Source organism: Felis catus, chromosome B1 (assembly GCF_018350175.1).
Source record: "Felis catus isolate Fca126 chromosome B1, F.catus_Fca126_mat1.0, whole genome shotgun sequence".
In the NCBI taxonomy this organism is placed as follows: Eukaryota; Metazoa; Chordata; class Mammalia; order Carnivora; family Felidae; genus Felis; species Felis catus.
In genome coordinates, this window is record NC_058371.1 from 201,976,758 (window position 1) to 202,002,900 (window position 26,143).

General features: G+C 65.4%; 1 protein-coding gene across 14 annotated transcripts in view; it reads left to right on the forward strand.

The window, feature by feature from the left end:
* SH3TC1 (SH3 domain and tetratricopeptide repeats 1) overlaps nucleotides 1-26,143 on the forward strand; it is a 47,131-nt gene that overhangs the window by 19,063 nt on the left and 1,925 nt on the right. For 9 of the 14 annotated variants that reach the window (XM_023253418.2, XM_045056674.1, XM_023253417.2 and 6 more), the window contains 17 exons: nucleotides 1,509-1,730; nucleotides 3,357-3,431; nucleotides 5,502-5,629; nucleotides 6,354-6,459; nucleotides 7,207-7,353; nucleotides 8,003-8,207; nucleotides 8,999-9,075; nucleotides 9,813-10,008; nucleotides 12,055-12,188; nucleotides 13,739-13,780; nucleotides 14,726-14,809; nucleotides 15,457-17,115; nucleotides 19,104-19,284; nucleotides 20,290-20,440; nucleotides 22,299-22,421; nucleotides 23,065-23,215; nucleotides 24,009-24,205. In XM_023253418.2, coding sequence (XP_023109186.2) covers nucleotides 1,541-1,730; nucleotides 3,357-3,431; nucleotides 5,502-5,629; nucleotides 6,354-6,459; nucleotides 7,207-7,353; nucleotides 8,003-8,207; nucleotides 8,999-9,075; nucleotides 9,813-10,008; nucleotides 12,055-12,188; nucleotides 13,739-13,780; nucleotides 14,726-14,809; nucleotides 15,457-17,115; nucleotides 19,104-19,284; nucleotides 20,290-20,440; nucleotides 22,299-22,421; nucleotides 23,065-23,215; nucleotides 24,009-24,205 — 3,846 coding nt within the window. In that variant the 5' untranslated portion in view covers nucleotides 1,509-1,540. The other 5 variants (XM_023253424.2, XM_023253423.2, XM_045056677.1 and 2 more) reach the window with 5 other exon arrangements.

A 26,143-nucleotide genomic window follows, 5' to 3' on the forward strand; every position in this document is an offset into this window, starting at 1 on the left:
ATCTGGGCTGCACCCCAGACCCACGGCGCCTCCCCGGCCGCCCCAGTGTGCGTCCTGCCTCCTGCCATGGGCAGCAGGTGCCTTGGGGAGACAGGCCGGGCGCCGGTGGGGCTGTCCAGGCTGGGGGCTCCACGCTGCTGCCTCCGAGTTCTCTGTCCGCTGCCCGGGCCCTGCTCCCCAGCATCCGTCGGGAAGGGGGTGGGCCGGGAGGAAGCCACACTGGCATTGTTGTCCCCGGAGAGGGGGGCCGGGGGTGTTTTCCTGTCTCTGTGTGCTCTGTGCAGAGGGGATTCCCGCCGGCCTGTTCCGGCTTTGGCTTGAAATCCCATAGCTCATCATCAGGGATCAGGGAGTCCCGAAATAAGGGGGATTCCCTTAATTGTGCGTCCTAGCATTGTTTCATCGACCTCCATGTGAAACGTGACCGAGCAGGGCCATCCCTTGCCACCTGTGTCCCCAAGACCCGGCTGCACCCGGTCCCAATGGCCACAGCTGGGAGTCCTCCCCTCCCTTCCTCAGCCCTGGCCCTGCCACCACCCCCCCCCCCTTCCTTTGGAAAGGGGACTCTGTGTTGCCCTGTGTCCTGAGTGGTGACAGAGCTCCCACCCCAGGAGCACCGTGTATCCATTTGTAACAGACTCTCATCTCTGACCCCAGGCACGAGTGAAGTTTGATGACAGCTCCTGGTGGGGGGGCGGGGGGGGAGGGGGGCTGGGAGGCCCAAGGGCGCCCGGGGTGGGGAGCAGTGGCCCGATCCACCTCGGTTCTGCCTCGGCCATTTCCTCCTTCCCTGCCGTCCCCCACCTGCTTCCTTTCCTCCGCGGCGGCCCGGAACCTGGCCCATTTCCTGACCAGTGGGATGGGACCGCGTTCCAGCGGCCCCACGAGAGCCCAGGCTGAGCCCGCTGAACCAGCTGGAGCCGAGGGGGTCGCTGTAAGGGGCAACGGGATCTCTTGGGAACCCGGGGCCAGAATCACAGCGACACTGAGGCTTGTGCGAGTCAGACCCGGGTGGCTGCCTCTGGGGGAGTCCGTCTCAGCTCTAGCTGGACGGGACATGAGGGGGGACTCATCTCAAATGCAAGGTGCCGGGTGCCCCGCAAGGACTTCTCTGCTCCCTGTTCCCACACATCCGTCCAGCGCTTGCAGGGATGTTCGAGCACCAGGACGGGTCGGGCTCTGAGCTATTTCCTGGTGGCCCGTGGGCCGGCAAGAACGGAGCCCCGTCTGTCCACCTGCAGGCGAGGCCGGTGTTGGCCTCCTCACCGGGCAAACGCCGCACGCATCTCGGGAAGAGCATGTGGCTGGGGGCTTGGGGGTTCGGAGGGTCGTCCTAGCCGGGGAGGCAGTGACGCACAGATGGACAGACCTCCGAAAGGAAGCGGAGACACCCTCCAGGCAAAGGGAGGCTTCTCTCCTGACCCCGGCCCCTGTGGCGGCCTCTCCGTGGGCACCCGTGTTCCCGGAGAGGCCTCAGCGCTGACCACCACCCTCTGCTCTCCCCACAGCGGCCAGCGGGCATGCGGAGCCCCCGGTGCTGATGGTGCCACCGCCCGTCATGGAAGGCCCAGGGGACGCGGCTGGCGAGGGGCCGGCCCCGATGGGGAGGGGGCCTGCGGGGCCCTCGGGAGGCGGTGGCCGCGGCCACGAGGTCCAGAGAGTGGCCGCGAGCGCGTCGGTCGCCTGGGAGCGCGTGGGGCCCGAGGAAGCCCAGGCTGTGGTCAGAGGTGGTGAGTACAGCTCGGACCGTCCTCCCTGTTGTCCAGCCACCCGCGGACGGAGCCGTGTCTGCGGCCAGGGTGTGTGTCGAAACAGAGTCCCGTGCCCAGTGAGTGCCCTCTCACCCTGCGAGAGACGGGGGCCCAGCTAGTGTGTCTCCAGGGGCGCGTGTCCGCGATAGCAGAACTTAGCGTGGCGAAGGGGAAGGGGGCTGGGAAAGTTCTAGAACGGCTGCACCTCGATGAATGGCTCTGTTACAAACCTTTGCGTTCCCGCAGTCCTGCTCTGTCCTCAGGACATAAAGCCCTGGGGTTGCTCAGCATGGGACCGCCCCATTCCTCTGAGGAGGACGCCCTGGGAGGGGCCCAGTGGCCAGGAAGGACCGGGCAAGGACCAGGCCAGGCCTCTTTCGGTGGGGGGGGGGAGATGAACCCAGAGATGTGGGCTCAGGAGGCTGTTCTGAGAAGCATGGCCCCGCTCCTGCCCAGGCCCTGGTGTAATCCTGATTGTCACTGGCTTGACTTGGGCCTCGGTTTCCCCACTTGGGAACCTGAGGGGTGGCAAGGGGATCTCCAGGACCCCGCTGTCTACCTCCTTGGGCTCTGGAGATGAGGGAAGGAGGGGAAAGACCCTCCCCGAGGCAGGGACGGCCTGTGCCTCCTGCCCTTCCCCAGGCTCCCCTGTCCTCACGTCTCCTCCCTCCTCCCGGTCCCCTGCCTGGCTGCCCGTTGGGGGTCTCCCAAAGGGGGCTTGCCCAAGGAGATGCCCAGCTGAGTGGCCAAGGATGATGGATGCGCTGGGGGGATGGGAACAGAGCTTCACAAGGCACATCACGTCTGTCATCTCGGTCCTTCCGGGTGTGAGGGACACGGAAGGGGCCAGGGTGGCCCTCCTGGGTGCCGATACCCAAGGGGGAGGGGTCCTGCAGTCAGACATCTGCCCGGTCAGCAGACTCCTGGCCGTCGCTCAGTTGCAGAGCCCGTCCTCCCCTCTGGCCCCCCGTGAGCCCCCTCCACCGACCCTGCACTTCGGGGTGTCTCCACAACCCTAGCCAGGTTGTCAGCCGCGCCCTACTCACCTCACGAGGCCGAGGGGGCGCGGTTCACCCTCGGTCAGCGACTGGTGCAGACTGAACAGGACACAGCCTTGTCTGCCCCGGACTCTGGGTTCCTTCCGGGCTGTCACCTCTCCTCTGGGGTCAGCACAACGGTGGCCCCAAAGAAGTCCATGTCCTAATCCCCAGAATGTATGGCAGAAGTGATTTTAGGGGTGGGGGTAAGTCGAGGATCCCGAGATGGGAAAAAAACCTCAGGGTCAGAATCAGAGACACTGAGGCTGCCGGGCTTCCAGAGATCGAGGGGGGCGGACGAGCTGGAGACAGACCCCCCCCCACCCCACCCCCCGGAGCCTCCAGCAGGAGCCGGCTCTGCCGAAACCTTGGTTTTAGCCGGTGAGAACTTTCTAGACTCCGGCACAGCAAGACAACACTCGTGCCGTTTGTTGCAGCACAGGGAGACCCTCACACCCGCCCCGTCCTCGTCCCCTCACAGGTGTGCGGACACACCTCCTTTCCTCCAGAAATATTGGGGGGGTTTGTGCCTGTTCTGACCTTGATCCCCAAACCTGCTGTGTTACAGATGCCTCCCCGGCCCCTGGCGGCTCTGGGCCGGCTGCTGGGACCCCTCCCGGCCAGATGGGAACCTGCCCCACAGGTAGATGTCCTCCCATGCCACATGGCACCACAGGGTTCAGTGTGGGTGGGGACGTGAATGTGGGCTCCCTGGGCGCCCCCCCCCTTGCGCCCACCCTCACTGTCCCGTGGCCTGCGGGTTCAGGAAAGTCTAAAGCAGAGATTTTCTCTTCTTCTTTTTTTTTTTTTTAATGTTTATTTATTTTTGAGACAGAAAGAAACAGAGTGTGAGCAGGGGAGGGACAGAGAGAAAGAGAGAGAGAGAGAGAGAGAGAGAGAGACAGAATCCCAAGCAGGCTCCGGGCTCTGAGCTGTTAGCACAGAGCCCAATGCAGGGCTCAAACTCACAGACCGTGAGATCATGTCCTGAGCTGAAGTCAGACGCTTAGCCACCCAGGCGCCCCTAACCCAGTGATTTTCGAAGTGTGGTCCCCAGACTTCCTGCCTGAGGATCGCTGTGGGGGTAGGGAGACTGCCTAGATGCAGACGGCCGGGTCCCGTGCCCAGGTCCCCATCCAGCCCCGCTGGGGGAGGGCCCAGGACTCTGCATTTCCACTTGGGGCCCGAAGGCTGGAGCTTGTCTGCCTTTGGAAAGGGCTTCTGTGGAGTCTGTGTTTGCATCTGCCCGAGGAGGGGACACGGCCCAGTAGGCTGGACCACATGCAGGGGAAGTGACACTCTGGGGAGGCGTCACAGGCGGGACATGACCGGGTTAGGGACTCAGAGGAAGGAGCAGGGCCCTTGGGAGCGGCGGCCGAGGACTGACTTCTGGGGAGGGGGCCCCGAGGGCCAGGGGGCTTTCTGCGGGGCGCAAATGCGGGAGGCAGCCCTGAGGGGGGGGGGGAAGGGGCGGGCAGAAGCCCCCTACCCCTGAGCCCCTGCTCCTGACCCCCAGCTGTGGTGGCACAGGAACCCCGGCGCTGTTAGTGGCTCACCTTTGCCTCGCCACCCTCCTCTTCCGACTTTCCTTCCGGGCAGCCGGCTCTGCCTGTGGTCACTCGGGATGACCGGGCGCGTTGAGCAAGCGGCAGAATATTTCTGGGTCCGGTTTGCAGCCCCGCCCTCTTACGGGAGCAGGGGCACATCTCAGAACCAGTTGTGAAATGTCGGCCACGCTTCCTGCTGGGGGAGTAGGGCCGATTCCAGGTTCCAGAAGTCTCCATACCGCCCTTCTCTCCCCTCCCTTCCCCTGTACTCCCCTCCCCATCTCCCTTCTTCTCTTTCTCCGCCCCCGCCTTTCTCTCTCCCTTCCCCCTCTCTTCTCCTCCTGCATCCTCCCCCTCCACCTCTTTGGAGCAGTCCGTGCCCCGGGGATCTCCGTAGCCTGGTTTGGAGGCCTCTTAGGAGGACAGGGGTGGGGGTGGGCTTGGGGCACTTGAGCCGAGATCTGAATTGTAGGGCAGCCAGGCAGGCAAGCCAGGATTTGATCTGGGAGACAGTGCTTTAGGTGGAGGATGTGGTGAGTGCAAAGGCCCTGGGGCAGGGTGGGGGATGTCCTGATGTCCTAGGGCAGCCGAGAGAGGCCGCAGGCTAGATGGGAGGGACAGAAGAGGCTGGGGGGGAGCTTTTGTTCCGATTTAACTTAAATAAAATTTAAAATCTAGTTCCCACGGATGCACTGGCCACATTTCAAGAGCTCCACGGCCCCACATGGCTGGCGGCCGCCCTTCAGGACACCGGATGGCACTGCCTGGGGGGTGCTGAGAGCTGGGGCAGACAGCAAGCCAGAGCTCAGTGTCAGGGACCCCCTGGCTCTCCGTGGACCAGAGAATGGTCTGGAGGGGGGGCGTGACCCGGGGCCCCAGGGAGGGGTGCCATGGTGGGTGGGGCCTGGTTTTACAGCTCACTGGTGGACCCACGAGCCGTGTGGTGCAAGGAGGTGTCCTTGGTCTGCAGGGAGGAGGCTGGGGGCCCTTCTGGAAATGGGACAGAGATGGAAGGGTCGGTTTGGGGGCAGGACGGTGGGTTCTGGGGTGCCTGCTGACACTTGAACGCCCCCGTCTGGAGCGCGGCGGTGGGAGCGGTCGGGGCTGGAGGTCACGGTGACTCCCGTGACTTTGCTGAGCGCTCGCTGGGCGCTGGCCCCTTCCAGACCTGACCCTGCAGCTGCTGGCCGTGCGGAGGAAGACGGGGCTTCCGGACCCCAGCCTGCAGCGGGCAATGCGGGCCCGGCTCCGCCTGTTGGAGAATGACGGCCGGGAAGTGGCCAGCGTGCTGGGGGTGAGTCTGGCTCCTCTGGGTGGAAAATGAGCCCGCGTGAGCGAAGGAGCAGGGGCTCCGGGCTTGAGAACGGGGACGGAGGCCAGGGGTGGCCCCGGGAGGAGGGGGAGGTCCAGACGGCACGCGAGCACCAGCGCGGTGCCCCGGGACCGGCCGCCCTTCGTGGGGCCGGGCCAGCGGCCGAATCCCGCGGGCCGCTTACCGAGGGTCGGGCTCCGGATTAGAAGAGTGGCTTTCACCGTCAGCGTGTCAGGTGGGGCCCTGGTAGCTCCCCTTCCCCAGGACACACGATGCTGTGCCTTGTACCTGCTGGTGTTATTCCAATGCCCCATCACCAGCAGGGGAGTTAGTTCACGGGACGGGGGTCAGAGGAGACGGGTGCAGGGTGAGCGTGGCCACCGGCATCAGTGCCGCGGGAGGGGCTGGGAGAGACAAGGGGCTGCACGGGGCTGAGAGCGCAGCCTGCCCGAGAGCCTGCCGTCCCTGGTGCGGAGTCACCGAGAGCGGGGCCCAGAGTCTGAGCCCCCAGGGGCTCAGGGAAGGAGTGGGCAGAGGCACTGGGGAGCCACCGCTGGCTCGAGGGCCCCGGCCTCGGGCTGTCAAGGAATCGGCTCTGTGCTTCCGCCCCTGCCTGGGTCATTTCAAACCATGTTTCTGTCGAGCGGCTCCGTCCTCCCGGCCGTCAGATGCCTGACGGCCCCCGGGACTGTTTCTTCCCCATAAGGAGTTGTCGGCCAGGCTGCTGTCTATCCACAGTGACCAGGACCGGATTGTGGTGTCGTTTAAGACTTTCGAAGAGATCTGGAAGTTCTCCACTTACCACGCTCTTGGTAAGGTGGTGACCTTCCCAGAGCTGGTTATGGGGACCCCCCCGCCCCCCGAGGACACTTGTCACACGCCTAGCACATTAGGTCATAGATTGGGCTTCAGGTTAGGGTTGCTCACGACGGCCTGGGCAGTGGGGCTCGCTCACCTGCTCTCGGGGGGGAAATGGCGTGATGGGTGGGGGCACAGAGGCACGCCCGTCTGTGCCCACATTTGGGCCGCGCCCCGAGTTCCTCCCGACGCTGCACCGTGTGGTAGCTTTGCACGGCCAGACCTCGGGGGACGCTGAGCTCAGACTGGCTGAGCGCAGACCGGGTTATTTCCAGCTCATCCAAAGCGCTCTGTTTCTAAAGCGCCCCCAGCCCGCTGGGAGGCATCCGTGAGGGTCTGGCCGCGTCCTCTCGGGGACCTCGCCCCACCACCTGGGTCTGAGGATGGACAGAGTGGACAATGAGAGTAACGGCGTCTTGCACACCTTGAGCGGGGCCGGTGCCAACCCCCCCAGCACACTCGACCTTGAAGGCTCTTGTCCCGTCTCAGAGACGAGGAGACTGAGGGTCACAGAAGGCCAGTGTGTCGCCCACGGTCACGGCCGGTCCACTCACAGCCCGGGTGGTCAGACCTGGAGCTGCCTGGGTTGTAGACGGCACCTCGAGGCCCCAGGGCAGGGCAGGGCTCCCCCGCGCCGGCCTGTGAAGGTTTCCGTGTCTCCCTTTGGGGCCTGCCGGTCACCAGGCCCGTCTGGCCCCCAGGCTTCACTCACCATTGCCTGGAAAACTTGCTCGTGGACCAGGCCTTCTGGCTGCTTGCGCCCAGCGAAGACGAGGAGACGACCATCCAAGTCCACGTGGACCAGGAGGCCTTGACACGGACACAGGAGATCCTCCTCGCCCAGGAGGGTGAGCGCTGCATGGTGACGGTGACGTCGGCCGGGGGCACACCACGCTGGGGCCACGGGGGCCACGGGCCGCAGGAGGGTCCCGGAGGCCCCGGCGCGCACGCCGGGACGGACGGGGGCTTCGTGCAGGGAGGGGCATGCGGGGGGTGGGGGGACCCCAGCCATGAAGCGCCCAGGCCCTGTCACTTCGCTGTAGAAACCTGGCCAGGCCCCCAGGAAAGAAGAGAAAAAGCGCTTCTGCCAAGTGGCACTGCCATCCCGGGGTCCTGACCCGACGCGGTCTTGCTTTGAGCGCCGAGGTGGCCTCGTCATTGGGTCGGGTCAGCAGCAAACAGAACACGCAGCTGTCGGTCTCGCCCTGGCTGCGGACGAGAAGAAAGGCGGCCGGCTGTGGCCGGGCTCCCGGCGGTAGTCCCGCCAGACAGGATCCTGGGGACCACGGGAAGGGAAACTGAGGCCCCCGGGCAGGTTCAGCGAGGCTCCCCGGGCAGATGTGAGCAGAGCTGGGACTCCAGGCCGGCGCCGGCCTTCCAGTCCGGGGGGGCGGCAGAGACCGGGGCTGGGGAGACCCCGCAGGGCTGCCTGCACGCGTGCGGCCTGGCGGGGACGGGTGGGTCCCACACTGAAGGCCACTGTCTGTCACTTCGAAGGCCCTTTCTTTGTCCTGTGTCCCGACCACCACGTGAGAGTGACCACCAGCCCCCGGGGCGCAGGCCCGCAGCCCCCGAGGCGAGCCACGGGGGTCCCCCAGGGAGACGCAGCCCCGGCAGCGGACTCTAAGGCGCCCAGCCCCGGCACGTGCTCCCAGGACACGGCAGCGGTGGCCGCTCCGGAACCTCTGATTCCATTTCATCAGTAGGTACCGACCTTTGTGTCTCCGCTTCCGGCCGGTCCCGTCCTGTGTGTCGTCAGGCCTCCTGGAGCCCCCACCGCGCCCCCCGCCCCCAGGCGCTGGTCCAGCCTCAGCCAGAGGGGCTGGACGGTGCTCCAGGCAGACCTGGTCCTGACCCTGTCTGTTGCTTCCGGTGTGTGGCCGTGACAGTGAGCCCAGCTCTGGGCCTCAGGGCTGCGAGCTGCCCGAGGACGCTGACATTCCCTGGCAGGGCTGGCATTCGATGGCACCAGGCTGTGCAGCGTGGAGCCCTTGCTTCGTGTTCTGGCTCGTTCTGAAAAGCTTTTGAGGGAGCCAGCTGCCTACCGTGCACCCGTAGGAAGGAGGCATGTGGAAATCTGTACAAATGAAAACCAAGGCAGAGGAAGCTTGAGTAGCATGCCAGTTCTTGCTCAGGAGCTGAGCGTGGGGCGTTAACTTGGCTTGGAGCTTCCTGGCAGCCAAAGCAAAGAGAGAAAGTCGATGACCTGATGTTTAGAATCTGTGAAGTAGTTGGTAATGGCTTGGCTGCTGCCCCGGGCTAATGGAGGGAGGTTCTCAGGAGGCCAGCTGGAGGACGGGCAGGGGACTCCCTGCAGGCACGGCCACATGCCGAGGTCTGAGGCTGCCCACCTGGGCAGGTGTGTGTGTGCCTGTATGTGCATAGTGGTGGCAAGTGGTGAAATTTGCTTGCGTCCCTGGGGGCTGCTGACTTACCCCGTCTATGCATCGTCCACTCGCCTCACATCTGAAATCCTCTCTTGTCTCCCTCCAGGTGGGCCCTCAGGGTCGCCTGGGACCCCATCGACGACTCCGTGAGCGGCCCTGTGACGTCAGACGTTCCGCTGATGGGTAAATGCTTTCGCTGGTCTTTCTCCCCTGGGAAAGGCGTGGGCAAGGAGGGGCAGGCACCCGCATTCTGGAAGCCTCTGTGCTCGCCCTGAATCCTCCCCAAGCCAGAGGGGTAGCTAGAATTCCCCTGCAGCTCATGCTGCGACGACGAAGCTCAGAGAGGTCCACCGGCTGGCCCGGATTTCATCGCACGGGGTGCGGGGAAGCCGGGCCGCGTCCCCGTCGCTGCCTCCGGGGAGCCCCGAGGGTCCCATTCACAGAGCACCCATCAAGCACTGCTTTCTCTCCAGCCGCACTTGAGACACCTCAGAGGGCCCTGGGACGGGTGGGCTAGGCTCCCGCTGATGTTGCCGCGTGAGCTCATGAGGGTCTGGAGGCTTAGGTGCTGGGTCTTCTCCCGAAAGGCCAGAGTGGGGCTCTGACTTGGGCTCCTGGTCCAGTGCTCTCTGCTCTGCCCCAAGCTGGCAGGGCCCCGTATACCTGTGAAGTGGCTGCGAGGCCCCGAGGGAGAGCCTGGGCCAGCCCGGGGCTGACGGCCCCGGGCCAAGTTAGTTAATGTCTCTGGGCCTCAGTTTCCCATGCTCGCTGTGCGGAGGAAGCGCCCCCTCCGGGGGCCCCTAGATGTCCAGCCCCTTGGGTGCAGCGGCCACACTTCGCGGCAACCCTGACCGGCTGTTCTTGGACAAGAGCCCCCGGGGTGCGCCCCCAGCACTGACTTCGTGGCCTCCTTTCCGCAGCGGTGGGCCTGGCCTCAGCAGTGGCAGACTACCAGGGCTCCGGGCCTGAAGAGCTGAGCTTCCGAGGCGGTGACGTCATCGAGGTCCTGGGCGCCCGGGTGCCCGGCCTGCCCTGGTGCCTGGGCCGGCACACGGCCTCGGGCCAGGTCGGGTTTGTGCGCACGAGTGACATCAGTGTGCAGGGCCAAGTGTCTGAGTGAGTGGCTGAGGCCCTGCCCTCTCCCGAGCCCGCTCCCCTACCCCCGGGGGCAGCCTGGTGACACACGTGGACGAGGTCCCGGATGGCACCCCTGACCCTCCCCCTCACCACCGCCCGGGCGCCTGTTCCCTTGTCCCCAGGGCTGGCGTCAGCCTCCTACCTGGACCCCTCGCGTCCCTCCTCCAAGTGCAGCCCGGGGCTGTTCTCTGAAATACACGGCATCCCACGCGGGGGGCTTAGCTCAGCAGGTGGAGATTCTGTCCCAGCCCACTGGGCCAGGAGTCCAGAGTCAAGGTGCCACAGGGCCCCACTTTCTCTAGAGGCGCCCTCCTTACAGCTCCTGGTGGCCACGTCACCCCCGTCTCTGCCTCCATCTTCCCACGGCCTCCTCACCCCAGCACGTGTCTCCGAGCCTCGTCCTATAAGGACACCAGTCTCTGGATTAGGGCCCACCCTGCACCAGTGTGACCCCCACCTCAACTGGTTATATCTGCAAAGACCCTTCATTGAATAAACCACCTCCCGAGGTCCTAGGTGGACATGAATTTTGAGGGACACTATTCACCCCCATACACCTTGCCACTCCCTTTTCTTTTCTTTTCTTTTCTTTTCTTTTCTTTTCTTTTCTTTTCTTGATGTTTAAATTTGAGAGAGAAAGAGACAGAGTGTGAGCAGGGGAGGGGCAGAGAGAGGGAGACACAGAATCTGAAACAGGCTCCAGGCTCCGAGCTGTCAGCACAGAGCCCGACGCGGGGCTCGAACTCACAGACCACGGCATCATGACCTGAGCCGAAGTCAGGTGCTCGAGACTCTAGGCCTGGTCTTCAAGGCCCCCCACGACACAGACCCTGGTGACCGCGATGTCAAAGGCTGCCCATGCCGTCAGGCCCCTTCCGGAACGAGTCTGCTTTGACACGTGTGCCCCTACGTGAGACACCCCCTCCATCCCTGCCCTCCAGTTTTCCTGGGGCTCTCACTGGCCCCCAGGCCCCGTCTCCGACGGCTCATCCCTGGGGACCTGCTCCTCTCCCTGTGGGACCCCCCACACCCTGCTGGTGACATGCCCGCCCCCGCCCTTCTGAGAATTCTGAGTGTCCCCACAGTGCGGCCCTGGGCAGCAGCAGGGGTGTCCTTGGGGGAGCGGTCAGTGGGCACAGCTGTGCCCATCCTTGGGTGGCAATTCCGTTCCCCTGGGCTTGAAGCATCATTGTCAAGACCTCAGTCATGAGCCCAGAGAAGGTGGGCGTAGGGACAGGGCCTTTACTGGGTCTGGACCTGGCCTCCCACGCCCGTCTTCAGGGGTCCTCTGGCCCTGACGTCCCGCGGCCTGGGCAGGAAGCCTGGAAAAGCCCCGCGGACCCCCTCGTTCGCGCCACAAACGTCGACTGCACGTCTTCCCTGTTCCAGACCCTGGGTTTTCATCCTTTGTTTAATGAACCACCTCCTGGTGCCTCTGCTCTTTCTTTTCCTGAGTTTCACGTAACGCTGGTGATTTAGTCCCACGAGCGAAAAATGCCTGTTCCTTCTCTCCCTTCTCCGCTTCCCGTTTTTCGTCTCCCGGACTTGGCGGGGACAGGAGCGCCCCATTTCTGTGCTGGGCGTCGTGGGGAGCCCGGGAGCTCGTGACGCGAAGGGGTTGCCCCGTACATCCACACGTGCACGCGCACACATTTGTAACACATCCTTGTGCACGCCCACGTGCACACACACGTACGTGTGATACGTACATTCTGCCTGCAGCTGTCACAACCCGCCTCACAGGGGAAGGGGCGCTTGAAGCGGGGCTTTGGAGGCTGCCCAGGAGCTCACCTTCCCCGGCTGCCACGACCCGCCGTGTCTGTAGCAGCCTCTCCCGCTCCTGGCCGTCTGCCTGCAGCTGGACCAGGCGGGCCTTGTGGGCCGGATCTCTTTTGTTTCTGTCCCGGTGACCTGGCCGCCGGGCACAGAGCAGGTGTGACGGGGGTGTCTGTCACACGAGAGAGTAGATGGGGGTCTCGGGCAGGAAACGTGCTGTTGTAAATAAAGCACCTTCCTTTCCTCCAGGCTGGAAAGCGTGATTTTTCTCGATGAGGAAGAAAGGTCGTTCTTCAGCAACGAAGGGCGCTTCTCGGACGAGGACGCCAGGCAGTTGCTGAGGAGGATGTCCGGCGCGGACACGTGCACCGTGTACAGCTTGGGTAGGTGGGAGGGCGCCGCGGGGGCCGGGGGCACGGCTCCTCCCTCCCCTCCCCCTGGCCGCGGGGACGTCGCAGGACCTGCATCAGACCCTGGGTGCTTAGGACGGTCTCTGTGGGCAGGTTCCCAGAAGGACAAGAGGGTCTGCAGCTGAACCGGGAGACCCCGAGCCCCAGGTGGCCGGCACCGGGCCTGCTCGGGCTCCTGTCCCCTCCGCGGAGCGCGGGCTGTTCTGGCTTCCGTGCTCCGCTCAGGACGCCCCTCCCCGTGTCCCTTCAAGAAGGCCCGCCCCGGGGCACCTAAAGGTGACCGCACAGGTGCTGCTGCTGCCTGAGGGGCCCGTAGGGACGGCAGCGGGCCAGAGGCAGAGAGGGGGACAGGGCGAGCGGCAGGGAGATGTCCGCAGTGGCCGCGAGGCTGCCCGCCGTGCACCGGGGCCCGGCCCCCTGCCCACGAGCTGCTGCTCCGCCAGTCTGGGTGACAGTGACCGCCCTCCGTGACAGGACCAGGAGCCCGGGCTCGCGTGGCTGTGGGCTGGCCTGGTTGCCTGACCGCCAGGGACCGGGGCCGGACCCCAGGGCCACCAGCCCCTAAAGACGGTGCTGCTCCCTCTCCCCGCACTGCCCTGCGCTCAGGAAGGACCCTCTGTCGGCTGCCGTGCAGCGGGGGCGGGGACGGGAGCCGTGTCATCGGCAACAGAGGCGACAGGGGAACAGACCCGCTGGGGGACTGCCTGGGGCCGGGGGTGCTCTCTAGCCGGTTCCTTCATCCTGTGCACGGAGGTGAATGCGCGTGCGCACACAGGCTTACACACACGCACAGTATACATGTGCGCACACGTGTTCACACATATGTGCAGCACACGCATGTGCACCCATGCTTACACATACATGTGGCATGTGTGTGCACGCTTACAATACACGCAGCACACTCATATGAAGCACACGTGCACACACTTACACGCATGCACACACTTACACACATGCACACTCAAATAAGGCAGCACACACATGCATGCACACACATCCACATGCACATACACCTACACATCCATGCACACACACGAGCACAGTTACACATATGTGCACACACACACACACTCCTCACGGCCCTGGAGCAGACACGACTTGCACATCGGGAACTTTTCCACCAGTAACAGAGTTAAACTTTCCAGGTCCCACAAATTGGTTTCTCTTGCTAAACAGGCAAACTTAAATTTGACCTTAGCACCTATGTCAGTCCCCCACTCGGGGGGACATTCTGGGGGCCCCCTTCTGCCGGGTGCCCCTTAGCTTCCCGGAGCCTGTGCATTTGTCATAGTTGACATCACACTTCACCCGTCTTTTCCCAGCAAACTAGCACCAGCCCATTTTCAGGAGGTGGAAACTGAGGCTTAGGGAAGGGCTTGGCCTCTTGACCAGAGGATCCCCCCAGCCCTGCAGCCCCTCAGGTCACTGGAGTGTTTCTGTCCTGGTGTCCCCACCCGTCCCGACATGGCCCCGACCTGGAGGTGCTGGCCGGAGGGTGATGCCTCTGTTCTCTCCCTTCTCAGACAGATTAGAAGAGACCGACTTTGAGCCGCTGGAAGAACAAGGTGGGTTCTCCCCACACGGCAGCGTCCCTCCGGGCAAGGGCCTGGGCCCGGGGGTATGACGCCCGGCAGAAGCCACAGAGCTGGGTGCGGATGGGGCTCTGGGCGGGGACCTCACACCTCCCTCTGGGAAGGCGGGAGGGGGTCCGTCCTGCAGGGGGAGGGGATGAGGTGAGGGCAAAGCTCCCCCCTGCTGTGGTAGTGGTCCCTGCAAACACACCAGCCCTCCAGCTAAGGCGGGAGGTCCCCTCCACTGCCCGGGCCGTGGCTGTCCCCGCTCTGTCCCCAGCTGAGGTGGGGGTCCTGGGCCTGTACTTGGCCATGGGTTCTTTTCTTGAAACCTAGAGCATCTGAAACTCTCGGCTTTGAGAAAGTGAAATGCTGGGTTTGGAGGGCGAAGGGGGTGCTGGATTTGGAGTCTCACGCTAGAGAAGCCCCTCAAAGATTTGCTTCTTCCCCTGGGAGCTGGCAAGGGAGACCCCCTCCTTCTCCCTCCACACCTCCATCTTGACCCCCCACAGAAGGTCTGCATCGGGGAGAACCTGGGGACTTGAGTGCCCGAGGACCCTTTGGGGTCCACCTAAGCGCAAACAGGGAAGGGCCACTTGGGGTACTCGACGGGGAGGCTCAGGACATCCGGGGCCATTCCGGGCCCTCCCTCCAGCCCGGGCCTCTGCTGGGTGAGGAGGGCAGGACTCGCCGGGATGGGGGGGGGGTGGGGGCGGCGAGGTTGGGGGGGCGCATTCACACCTACACGTCGGATTAGTCAGGTCAGACGTTTGCTGCTGAACCACACCGAATTCTTTTTTATTCCTCGACTTTACGGACGAATAAAGAGAGCGTTCGTTTTGAACATATTTTTTATGTGAACTCGAAACAGAAGAGTCTTTAGATTCTGGTTCTTTCCTTGCAAACAAATTCCCCTTTAAGCTCGTGTTTTTCCAGCAGGAAGCGTAGCTGTTTGCTCGTTGGCTGTGTCTTCGGGTACGGACCCCATCCAAAGCCAACAGCCCCGCACACGGGCACTTTTGGGTACGGGTGCCCCCGGGTTCTCCAGCGCCTCGTCCCTTTCCTTCTTAACCCTTTAGTAACTGTGGGCCTCGGGTTCTCGAAGCAGCCAGGGTGAAGGTGGAGACCCAGGGGGTCCTAGCTGACGTGGTCCCGGGCGAGAGCTGGACCAGGGACCCAAACATTGTCCTCCATCGAGGCGGGTTTCATCAGTTCTGGGGGTGGCTTCTGAGCACGTGCTGCCCCATAGCTCTGGTTGGCCCACGATGATTTCACGGGAGTCCTGCACCCGACGGGAGATCCCCAAGTGCTGAGGAAATCCCACGGAGGCGGGGGCAGCCAGGAATGTGGACGTGTCCATCCGTTAAGTGGCTTTTCCTGGAGGGGAAAGGACCCTGGTCGCTGAGCGGTGCTCTCAAACAGGAAGCATCAGAAGGGGTTACTCAGCAAAAAGCTCGACCAGATCGATCCCTATTCTCATAACCACGACCGAGTCCCCACCGGGTGCGAGGCGCTGGGCTCGGCATTGCGCGTAAATCTTGGGCTTCAGGTAGGGGAGGCTCGGGCAGCAGCCGACAGGGGTGCCGAGGCTCGGAGGGATGTCTGTCCCTTACCCCGGCCTAGGCCCAGATCGGCCTCTCATCCACCCGGGGGGTTTTGGTGATTTGCAGAATCACCTCACCTGGACCCAGAGCCACACGAGACCCTACAGAAGGTGAAGAACATTCTGGAAGAATTCAAATCCCGCCAGGACTGCCCCGAGGAGCCAGAGTCCTGGGGTCTCTGCGCGGCCTCCGGCGGCACGAGCCCACCGGACCCTGAGGAGCCCCCCTTCTGCTTGGACGCGGGGGCCGACCGGACCGACCCGGAGGCCCTGGGCTCGCTGCTGCTGTTCCTGGACGCGCCCGGCTACAAGGACTGCTTCCGCGGCCTGTATGACCTCTCCCTGCCGGGGCTGAGCGCCGCGTGTGGCGGCCGCACCGACGAGGAGGAGCTGGCCGGGCTCCTGGCGCGGGCGCGGGGGGCGGCCAAGAAGGCCGGCCTCCCCATGGCCCTCGCCAGAGCCTGCTTCCTCCTGGGGCGGCTGTGCGTGCGCCGGCTCAAGCTGTCCCAGGCCCGGGTGTACTTCGAGGAGGCGCTGGGCGCCCTGGGGGGCCGCTTCGGCGACCTCTTCCTGGTGGCGGCCGTGTACTGCAGCCTGGCCACCATCCACCTGAAGCAGAGGAACAGAGACAGGTGCGCGCAGGTGACGCCCAAGGCCGCGGCCCTGCTGCTGGGGACGCCCGGCCACGGCTGCGGCACCGAGGCCGGGTCGGAGCTGCTGGCGCACGCCCTGCGGCGGGCCGTGGCCGGCCGGAGCCCGCAGGCCGAGGCCCGGGCCTGCTTCCTGCTGGCCAGGCACCACGCCCGCCTGCGGCAGCCCGAGGAGGCCCTGCCCTTCCTGGAGCGGCTGCTGCTCCTGCACGAGGCCTGGGGCTCCCCGGAGGCCGCCTGGCCCGCCGACTGCTACCTGCTCCTGGCCGACACCTACAGCCGGCGGTGCCTGCCGCGCCTGGCGCTGGGCTGCGTCAGGGCGGCCTCGCTGCGGGCCCGGGCCTCGCTGCGCGGCTCGCTCCGGAGCGTGGACCTGGTCCTGCGCAACGCCCCCCGCCTGCCCCGCCCGCCCTCCCAGGCCGCGCCCCACCTCCGGCGGGCGCTGGCCTCCCTGGGCCCGGGCGCGGGCCGGGCGCTGCGCGGGCCCCTGTGCGCCAGCCTGGCCCGGCTGCACAGCGGCCACGGCCAGCACGGCAGGGCCGTCGCCCTGATGGCGCAGGCCGCGGAGGCGGCCGCCGGGGCCGGGAGCCGCCTGGCGCTGGACTACCTGCTGATGCTCGCCTGGCTGCACGTGCTCGGCGGCCGGAGCCCGGCGGCCCTGGGCGTCCTCGAGTGCGTGCGGGACGGGGCGGTGGCCGGCGCGGAGCAGGAGGGCGTGATGGCCAACATGGCGGCCGTGGCGCTGACGAGGACGGGCAGGACCCGGCAGGCGGCCGAGGGCTACTACCGCGCCCTGCGGGTGGCGCGGGGCCGGGGCCGGCGCAGGAACCAGGCGGTGGCGCTGGCCAACCTGGGGGCCCTGTGCCTGCGGGCCGGCGCCGGCGGCCTGGCCCAGCACTACTGCCGGGAGGCCGTGAAGCTCTTCTCCCGGCTGCCCGGCGGGGAGGGCGGCCAGGACTTCACCTGCGTGCTCCTGCGGCTGGGCCGCCTGTGTGCCCGCAGGGCCCGCGCCCGGCAGGCCAAGTGCTACTACGAGTGGGCCTTTCTGGTCGCCGCGGAGATGGACCACCTGGAAGGTGAGTGGCGGCCACGCTGGCTTCGCGGAAAGAAAACGCGTCTTCTCCCCATGTCCGTCCAGAGCGCGCCCGGGGCTCTCGACTCTCCCGCCGCCGAGAGTGTCGAATGGCGGGAACCCGCAGCTACTTGCGGGTGCCTCCGAGGCCGGCTGCGGGGCGGCTCTCGTGGGAGCCCCCCCCGCCAGGCTCTGTGCAGGCTCCAGCCACAAACGGCACCCGTGCGGTCCTCACGGGGGCCGGCCGCCAAGTGTGGGAAACAGATGCCCGGGTCACGGGAGCCGCAAACGGGGGTATTCATTGTGACGACGGGGGTTCCCGGTCCCGACTAGTGGGACCTCCGTGTGGAGGAGGGTTTAGCCAAGCATAGGATGGAGGGCAGGCAGACGGTGAAGCCCGTGCAAAGGCCCTGGGGAAAGCTGGGCCATGCAGGGAGATGCAGAGTTTGGGGTGAGTGCCTCGGGTGGTGGGTGGCGAGCACCTTGGCTGGGGGCACTAGGAAGGGGCCAGGGACCCCGGGCTGCGGTTTGGCATTTTTCCCGAGAGCCCTGGGGAGCCGTTGAGGGTTGTAGAACACTCGGACGCTCACGGAGCCTGGAAGGGGACCCTGTGGATCTCCAGAAAGAAGCAAGAGCTGGGTCCCCAGATGTGCCCGGTGGCCTCGGGCGGGTCCTGTCTGTGCTCACAGGCCTGTTGTCCCCTCTGCCCCATGCTGAACCTCGAGGAGCCTGAGGGCCACTCTGCTCCTGTTTGAGTTGGCTTTGGCAGCTTGGGTCTCCCCGGGTTCATCCGTTGTAGCTGGGTTGCCCTTTGTTGGCATAAACCCTTCTGTAAGGCCGGTGCCACGGCTAATTCCGATCATTTATGCCTTTTCTTCTTAGTCTGGCTGCAGATGAGTCCGTTTTGTGAATCTTCTCAAAGATCCTTCATTCAGTTTCATTCGTTTCCCTCTCTTGTTTTTTCGATTCTCAACGTCACTCTTTTGTCTTTACTCTTGAATCTTTATTTTTCCTTCCTTTTGCTCGCTTTGGATGTAGTTACCTCCTGTCTTTCTCGTTCCTTAAGGCGGAAGCTTAAACTTTGCGTCTGAAAATTTTCTTCTTTTCTGAGGTAGGCATTTACGGCCAGAGAGTCCCTCTAAACACGGCTGTCCCGCATCCCGCAGGGTCAGGGTCTGCCCTGCGTTTACTTCCACTCATCTCAGAGTACCTTCCGGTTCCCGTCGCGATTTCTCCCGTGACCCCCGGCCGTCTGGCAGTGCGTTTTTCACGTCCACGTATTCGTGGATTTCCCGGACTCCCGTCCGTTACCGATTCCTGGTTTCATCCCGCCGTCGCCGGAGATCATGCTCTGTAAGACGTCAGGCTCTCACATTTACTGAGCGTCGCCCGGTGATTCGGCGACTGAGAACGCCATATGTGCGGTCTCCGCGGTCACCGTGTTGTTCTGATCTTCTGTGTCCTTGTCCGTGGTCCGCTTGGCGGAGAGCGCGTCTGGCCGTTCTCGGCCGGAGCCTGGCGTCGCGAGGGAGCGCTGGCTCCGGAACGCCGGGAGCTGGGTTTGAATCGCAGCCCCACTGCGTGCTGTGTGCCCCAGACTCAGTGTGCCCGCCTGCGGCATGGGCAGCCCGGTGCTCCCTGCCTCGTCGGCGTGGGGTGAAGGCAGCCCCTGTCCGTCACCCCAGGAGGGGTTTTGTGAAGCAGAAGCAGGCAGCCCGGTGCGGTGGGAGAGGCTGGCCAGGACCCCCCGGGCCCGGGACGTGTAGACGCGGTCAGCGCCGTGTCTGTGACGTGCCCCAGCGGGCTCACCACGGCGTGCTCTTGGCTGTGCGGCCCGGGGCGGATCGCGTAGCCGGTCTGGACTCAGTTTCCCCGCTGCACCGACCCCACTAGAGTCACGGAGGAGGCAGGCACACGGCAGGGGCCTTCAAACCCTGCAGATGTCACCGCCGTGCGTGACGGCGATGCCTTCCTCTCGTTCTCCCCGCCCAGGCCAGCTGCGTGCCGTCCAGCGGCTTTGTCACTTCTACAGCACGGTCATGCCCAGCGAGGCCCAGTGCGTCGTCTACCATGAGTTCCAGCTGTCGCTGGCCCGCAGGGTGGCGGACAAGGTGCTGGAGGGGCAGCTCCTGGAGACCATCAGCCGGCTCTACCTGTCCCTGGGCACCGAGCGGTGAGGGCCGGTTCCGCGGGCGGGGCGGGGAGGACCCCGACCCTGGTCCTGGGGTGGCCCCTCCTCAGGGACCACTTCATTCCTTAGTGTCAGATAAGCTCCGGCTGGCCGGCCTGGGGGTGTCCCCACCGGCGCTCGAGGCACAGGGTTCCCCTGAAGGGTGTCCCCTCGTCTCCACGTACACACCACAGTGGAGGCAGACCGTGCGTTTCTGGGCCATTCTTCGTGACACAGTGGCTTTTGTAAGCTGACCTCTGCCTGCCCTGAGTGTCCACCAGCCAGCCCAGCTCTGGGCCAGGCAGTCTGTTCCCAGCTGTCCCCTCAGATGTGAGGACAGTGGCCACATGTACCTGAAGGATTCTCATCCGCAGGGAAATACCTGGCTGTCCCCCCTGCTTCTTCGGGGCAGGGTTTCAGGGTCCTCTGTCCCCTGTGACGCCCACACTGACCATCCCGATCAGATGGACGGTCCCGGGAACGTCACTGGTAACACCCCTCCCGGCTGGGGACTCACTGAGAGGCAGGGAAGGAGCCAGGTTTCCACAGGACTTGGGGGGCCTCTGCCCCTCCCACCTGGGCCTCAGTTTCACAGCACGACCGATGGGCAGTGACCTTGATCGCTGATCCTCAAAGTGGGGGAGAATATCGCCCGGGAGCTCGCCACAAAAGCACATTCTCGGGCCCCACCCCAGACCTGCTGCGGCAGAAACCCTGGGAATAGGGTCCCGCGGCCACACTGGGGTTTGAGAACCACTGGCCTAGGTGGTCTCTCAATTTCTGCCCACACACACGTTCCCCGCTGCACCCAGAGAGGTCGCGCGCCTGTGTCCGGAAATGGGGCAGGGACAGAATGGCCCGCTCCCCGTCCCCGTTTCCTTCCAAAAAGCCTCCCTTACTTTCGCTGGGCGAGCCAGAGCCGACAGACGGGCACCAGGAAGAGCCTGGTCTGCTCCCCGGGGACCGCCGGCCCGGGAGAACGCGCTCTGACCCCCGCTCTAATCCCAGGGCCTACAGGTCCGCTCTGGACTACACCAAGCGCAGTCTGGGCATTTTCATCGACCTGCAGAAGAAGGAGAAGGAGGCGCACGCGTGGCTGCAGGCGGGGAAGATCTATTACATCCTCCAGCAGAACGAGCTGGTGGACGTGTACCTCCAGGTGCTGGGGCGCCCTGTCCTTCATCCCCACCCCTGCGGCCAGCCCTGGGCCCCCAGCCGAGGGCCCCCAGCCTGGACCCCCAGCCTGGACCCCCAGCCCTGGATCCCAACCCTGGACCCCAACCCTGGACCCCCAGCCCTGGGACCCCAGCCCTGGACCCCCAGCCGTGGGCCCCCAGCCTGGACCCCCAGCCCTGGACCCCTAGCCCTGGACCCCAACCCTGGACCCCCAGCCCTGGGACCCCAGCCCTGGACCCCTAGCCCTGGACCCCAAGTCCTGGGCCCCAACCCTGGACCCACAGCCCTGGGACCCCAGCCCTGGGACCCCAGCCCTGGACCCCCATTCCTGTATTCCCAGCCCAGGAACACCACCCTGTACCCCCAGCCCGGGCCCCCAAGGCCTAGACCCCCAGCCCTGTATTCCCAGCCCTGGACCCCCACCCTGTACACCCAGACCTGGGCCCCAGCCATGGACCACCACCCCTGGACCCCCATCCTTGTATTCCCAGCCCTAGACCCCCACCCCTGAACCCCCAGCCCTGGACCCCACTCCTGGACCCCCACCCCTGAACCCCCAGCCCTGGATTCCCAGCCCTGGACCCCACTCCTGGACCCCCACCCCTGAACCCCCAGCCCTGGACCCCCAGCCCTGAACCCCCAGCCCTGGACCGCCACTCTGGACCCCCCAGCCCTAGACCCCCATCCCTGTATTCCCAGCCCTGGACTGCCACCCCTGGACCCCCAGCCCTGGGCCCCCAACACTGAACCCCCAGCCCTGGGCCCCCAGCCATGGACCCCCACCCCTAAACCCCCAGCCCTGGGCTCCCAGCCCTGGACCCCCACTGCCCGGCATCTTCCACAACAATCCGAGACTCCCCAAGGGGCCGGAGGCATGTGCCCCTCATCACGGCCACCACCGTGTTGGTACACAGCAAGCACTCAATAAATGTGCAAATGACGCGTCCACCGCGTTGGCACACAGAAGAATTTTCTTCAGTGGCAAACGGCGTGCCTCCTTAAAAAACCCACTTATCACAGAAGCTCCGTTTCCAGTTGCGTTCCAAGCTTGACGTGACTTGGAATAGATTGAGAGGCTCGTGAGGCCAATGAGTGTTCTCACTTTTGAGCGCTTGCTGTGTACTTCCCTGGGCCATGGGCCGAGGGTCCCGGGGCTCACCGCTGACGGGGGGCAGGCGCCTCGGGGCTGCGGGCAGAGCTGCGGGCAGGGGTGCGGTTGTACACAGAGGGGCCGGGAGGGCGAGCTCCGGTCAGTTTGGGGTGCAGGGTGCGTGGGGTCAGTGCCCAACTGGGAAAAGGGCTTCCCGGCAGTAGGGGATTCACAGGGGCAGAGGCCGAAGGTTCATGGGACTGTGGAAGGTTCTGGATTGCCAGCAGGGCTAGGCCACTCTTGTCCACTCAGCTGGTGTTTGTTGAGCACCTATTATGGGCCAGCCACCGTGCTGGGCCCCAGATGCAGCAGAGAAGCAGCAGTCTTAGTCGTCTGCTCGGAGAGACAGGCAGGTGTTGCTAAGGGCCATGGAAGGACACAGTGGAGGGGACCCCAGCGGAGAGAGTGCCGGGGTCCGGGTGTGACCGCCGGGACCCGGAGGCCACCTCTGAGCTGGCTCCCAAACTCCTCAGCAGCCCGCACTTGCGGACCCCCGGCGCCCTAGCTGGACGGGCCTCCCCATGGGACATAGTGGGAAATGATGTCCCCAGCTGCACAGGGACTGAACAAGGCCAGTCCCTCTGGAGGGAGAGGAAAGAGTCACCCGGAGCACGTGTTGCGGGTCCTCGGGGTTGCCTCGAGGGTCTGGGGGAGGCCTGTGGGTCTCACGAGAGCTTCTGCACGCCCGCAGGTGGCCCAGAACGCAGCCCTGTACACGGGGGACCCCAACCTGGGGCTGGAGCTGTTTGAGGCGGCTGGGGACATCTTCTTCAACGGGACCTGGGAGCGGGAGAAAGCCGTGTCCTTCTACCGGGTGAGCCGGGCAGTGAGGGTGGGCCTCAGGGGTGGGGGCGCCTTCCATGGGAGTTTGGGGGGGGGGCGGCGGAGGCCTCCCGCCAGGAGGGAGGACTGCCCCACGCACCCGCTTACTTGCTTGGTGGTTTCGCCTGGGATGATCTTGTCCCCACCCTCACCTGGAAGGGACAGAGAAAGGAGAGGCCGTTTGAGGGACGGAGGCAGCTTTAGGCTTGCAGCACCTCACACCTCAGGGAGGCCAGTCCTGTTCCACTTCGCAGATGAGGAAACTGAGGCTCAGAGAGGCACAGGGGTGTATCACGGGACACACAGCCCCGGGGCCCAGGTCTGCGTGTGCCTGCCCGCCCAGCTCACGGCCTGCGGCTCAGCCCTGGGGAACAGAAACGTGCGTGTTTAGAGCGCGGGGTTGGGCCCTCCTGGTCAGGCTCTCACCGTCCGGGGACGGGCTGGTCCCAGGCTGCTGAGACAGATGGGCTGCAGGCCACATCCCAGCTTGCTGGTGGCTCAGTGCCCTGGGGCCGAACAGAGATACAGCGGGATGATGGGGAGGACGCTCCCAGCGTGCGGTCGGGGCTCTGAGGGGGTGCTGGCCCCGGGCCGGCCGCCGCGGGTGAGGCCTGACCCACCCGCCCGTGTGGCAGGATCGGGCGCTGCCCTTGGCCTCCACCACAGGGAACCAGGAGGCCGAGCTGCGTCTGTGCAACAAGCTGGTGGCACTGCTGGCCGAGCTGGACGCGCCCCGGGAGGGCCTGGAGTTCGCCCACATGGCCCTGGCGCTCAGCATCACCCTGGGTAAGCCCTGCACCCCGGCCCCGGCGGGGGAGACCTGGAGGGCAGGCGCAGAAGGCCCGAGGCCGTGGAACCCGGCCCGCGTGCGGGGCTGCTTCCGTCCGCAAGCCGCCTCCTCCGTGCAGGCGGGCTGGGATGCCCCGGGGACACGTCACACTCACGGGGTGGCTGGGCTTTCTTGGCCAGCTGACCACCAAGGCCGGCCACCATGCCCCGCGGTCTGGACACCCCGGCTTGTCACCAGCCCCGGCACGCGCCTGTCTGCGTGCCGTCCCTTACCCTTGTTCCTCGCCGCACTCAGCCAGCCCCGCTGTCACCTGGCTGGCGAGATCCCCCCACTGCCGGGCACCTCGTGTCCCAGCACCTAACTGTGCTGTTCCCAGCCACCTGTCTTCCCGTCGGAGACAGGACTGGGTGTGCAGACCCCACAGTGCTCGCCTGGAAGGGGGACGATCTGGAGACATCCGGAGGGCGTGGGGGGCGGGGGGGGGCAGCTCATACACCAGGAAGGGTGAGCGTCGTGTGTGCGGGTGGACCGAGCCCCGGGGTTTGCGACTGCCTGACTTTGGGGCTCCCCGTCACCCCTTCCAGGCGCCACGGGCAGGTACAGAGCAGGCCCCATGGGCAGGTCCACCTTCCTGAGGCGGACAGCGAGCCTGCGACATCAGGCCCATTGTGCAGATGGGAAGAGTGAGTCTCGGGACAGGAAGCGGCCGGCTTGGGGGCCGGAGCTGGCCTGGGCCCGCCGCCACCCGCAGCCGTAGCCTCACGCGTGCCCCCTCCCCTGCGACCCTAGGGGACCGGCTGAACGAGAGAGTGGCCTACCACCGGCTGGCCGCCCTGCACCATCGGCTGGGCCACGGCGAGCTGGCGGAGCATTTCTACCTCAAGGCCCTGTCGCTCTGCAGCTCGCCCCTGCAGTTCGCCGAGGAGACGCTGTACTACGTGAAAGTGTACCTGGTGCTCGGGGACATCATCTTCTACGACCTGAAGGTGGGCGCGGGTGGGGGGGGGGGAGGCGGGGCTCGGGTGCGTCGGGAGCCCTTGCTCCCGCGTGGAGGGGGACCGCACACGGGCCCCGGGGCCCCGGCGTCTCCGGGCCTGGCTCTGCAGCACAGGCAAGGTCAGCAGACGCCGTCAGAGCTCCCCCAGCCCGTGGGGGCGGCTGACGTGTGAACGGACCCTGGCAGCCACTGGGTCAGAGCAGACACAGCCGTGTAGTCAGGGGAGCCTCCCGGGCACGGTAACGGCAAAGCCGAGTCGTGACGGTCAAGCAGGAGTTAGCCGCCGAGGCAGTAGGAGGGGGACAGGACGTTCTGGGGGCAGGGGGATGAGTCACTAGAGACCCACCAGAGACCCAGGTTGTAGGGTGCTACCCAGATCCCGGCACCTCCTCCTGGAAGCCGACCACTGTGGGCAGAGCGACTCCTTCCTGGAATCCCGAGCCCCTTTAATCCTCATGTCCCCTGGGGTTTGTAGCAGGGACACCACTCCGGGCAGTTCCTGCCCTATGGGGGCTGGAGGCGCTGGAGCTGGGACCTCACAGACCAGAACCCGGAGATGTGTCTCCATCACTCGCCTGCACAGGCAGGGGCCCCCATCACCCCACCCGGGGCCTAGCGTCGTCCCTGCGCGGTGTCCCTGCTCCGTGCCGGCTGAAGGGCGGGTGCCCGAGCCCAGGGGCCGACTTCTCCCTCCCCCTCCCCACTGAATGGCCCCTCGGGGCTGGGGTGGCCCCAGAAGACCCCCACCCAGTTGGTAGCCCCCAACCCCCTTCCCCGGGGCAGCCTTGGCTGTGCACCGATGACACCTGGTGGTCACAAGTGGTCACTACAGCCTCCCGTGCCCGCTGGGTGGTTCTTGGGGAGCCTGTCGGCAGGGGCGGGGGGGGGGGGGTGGTTACTGCAACGTAACCTCACTACCTTCCAGTCTGTGTGACCCAGGCTCCGTGTGACCCAGGCTCTGTGTGGTTGGTTCTGCCAGCGAACGCTTTACTGTTCTAGAAGAGTGGAGCCCCCTCGAGGCAGGGCAGAGGCTGAGGGCCAGGCACGGTCAGTTGACCAGGGTAGGATTAGCAGAGCTCCGTGGGGCTCCAGTGCTCGGGATCCTAGAACCCACGAGCCTCTGACCCTGCGACCTGCATACGTGTCTATGTCCCAGGCTGGGCTCTGGGCCGGGCCCTCCCCTGTGTCGGGGCCACGGAGCCTGGCGGTGGGGCAGGACTGTGGCCAGCCTCACCTGAGCTCTTACACCCAGAGCCCTCTGTCGTCTGCAATACATGCCCCTGACCCCTGGCCCATCCGAAGGGGGGGGGGGCCTGCCCCGGGTCCCGTGTGACTGATTCCTAAGCAGCTCTGTACAAGAGGGGGAAACAGGCTGGGAGGCAAAAAAGGTGTCCAAGATGGGGGTCAGGAGGCCGGGCCGGGGCAGCTGCAGGCCCAGAGGTAGCTGATCTGATGCCCAGGCCCTGGGGACGGGGACCTTATCTCTCCACGGTGTCACGGGGCAGGGCTGCAGCTGCGAAGCCCAGGTCCCTGAGCCCGAGAGGCTGGGACCAGGCAGCTTGCCAGCCGCACCATGGCCGCTCTGTCGACAGCACGTCTGTCCTCACCGTGACGACGGCTTGGAAATTCCATCAGGGGCCACGGGCCGACTTCACACCATCAGCCACGTGGCCAGGAGGGCGAGAGATTCCTCCGAGCCCCCTTTACGGGACAGGCCTGGGCAAGTGCCGCTCTAGAGGTTGGGGGGCCGTGGGCATCTTTGCCAATGGTCTCCCTGAATCGAGGTCATCTGTACGCGGGGCCTCAGGGACGAAAGAACAAGGCTGGAACGGGACAGATTTGGGCGTGAATCCGGTTTGCCACCTGCTGGCTGCTCCAGGCACAGGTGTGCACGTCCACACGCACACACATGCACACACATGCACAC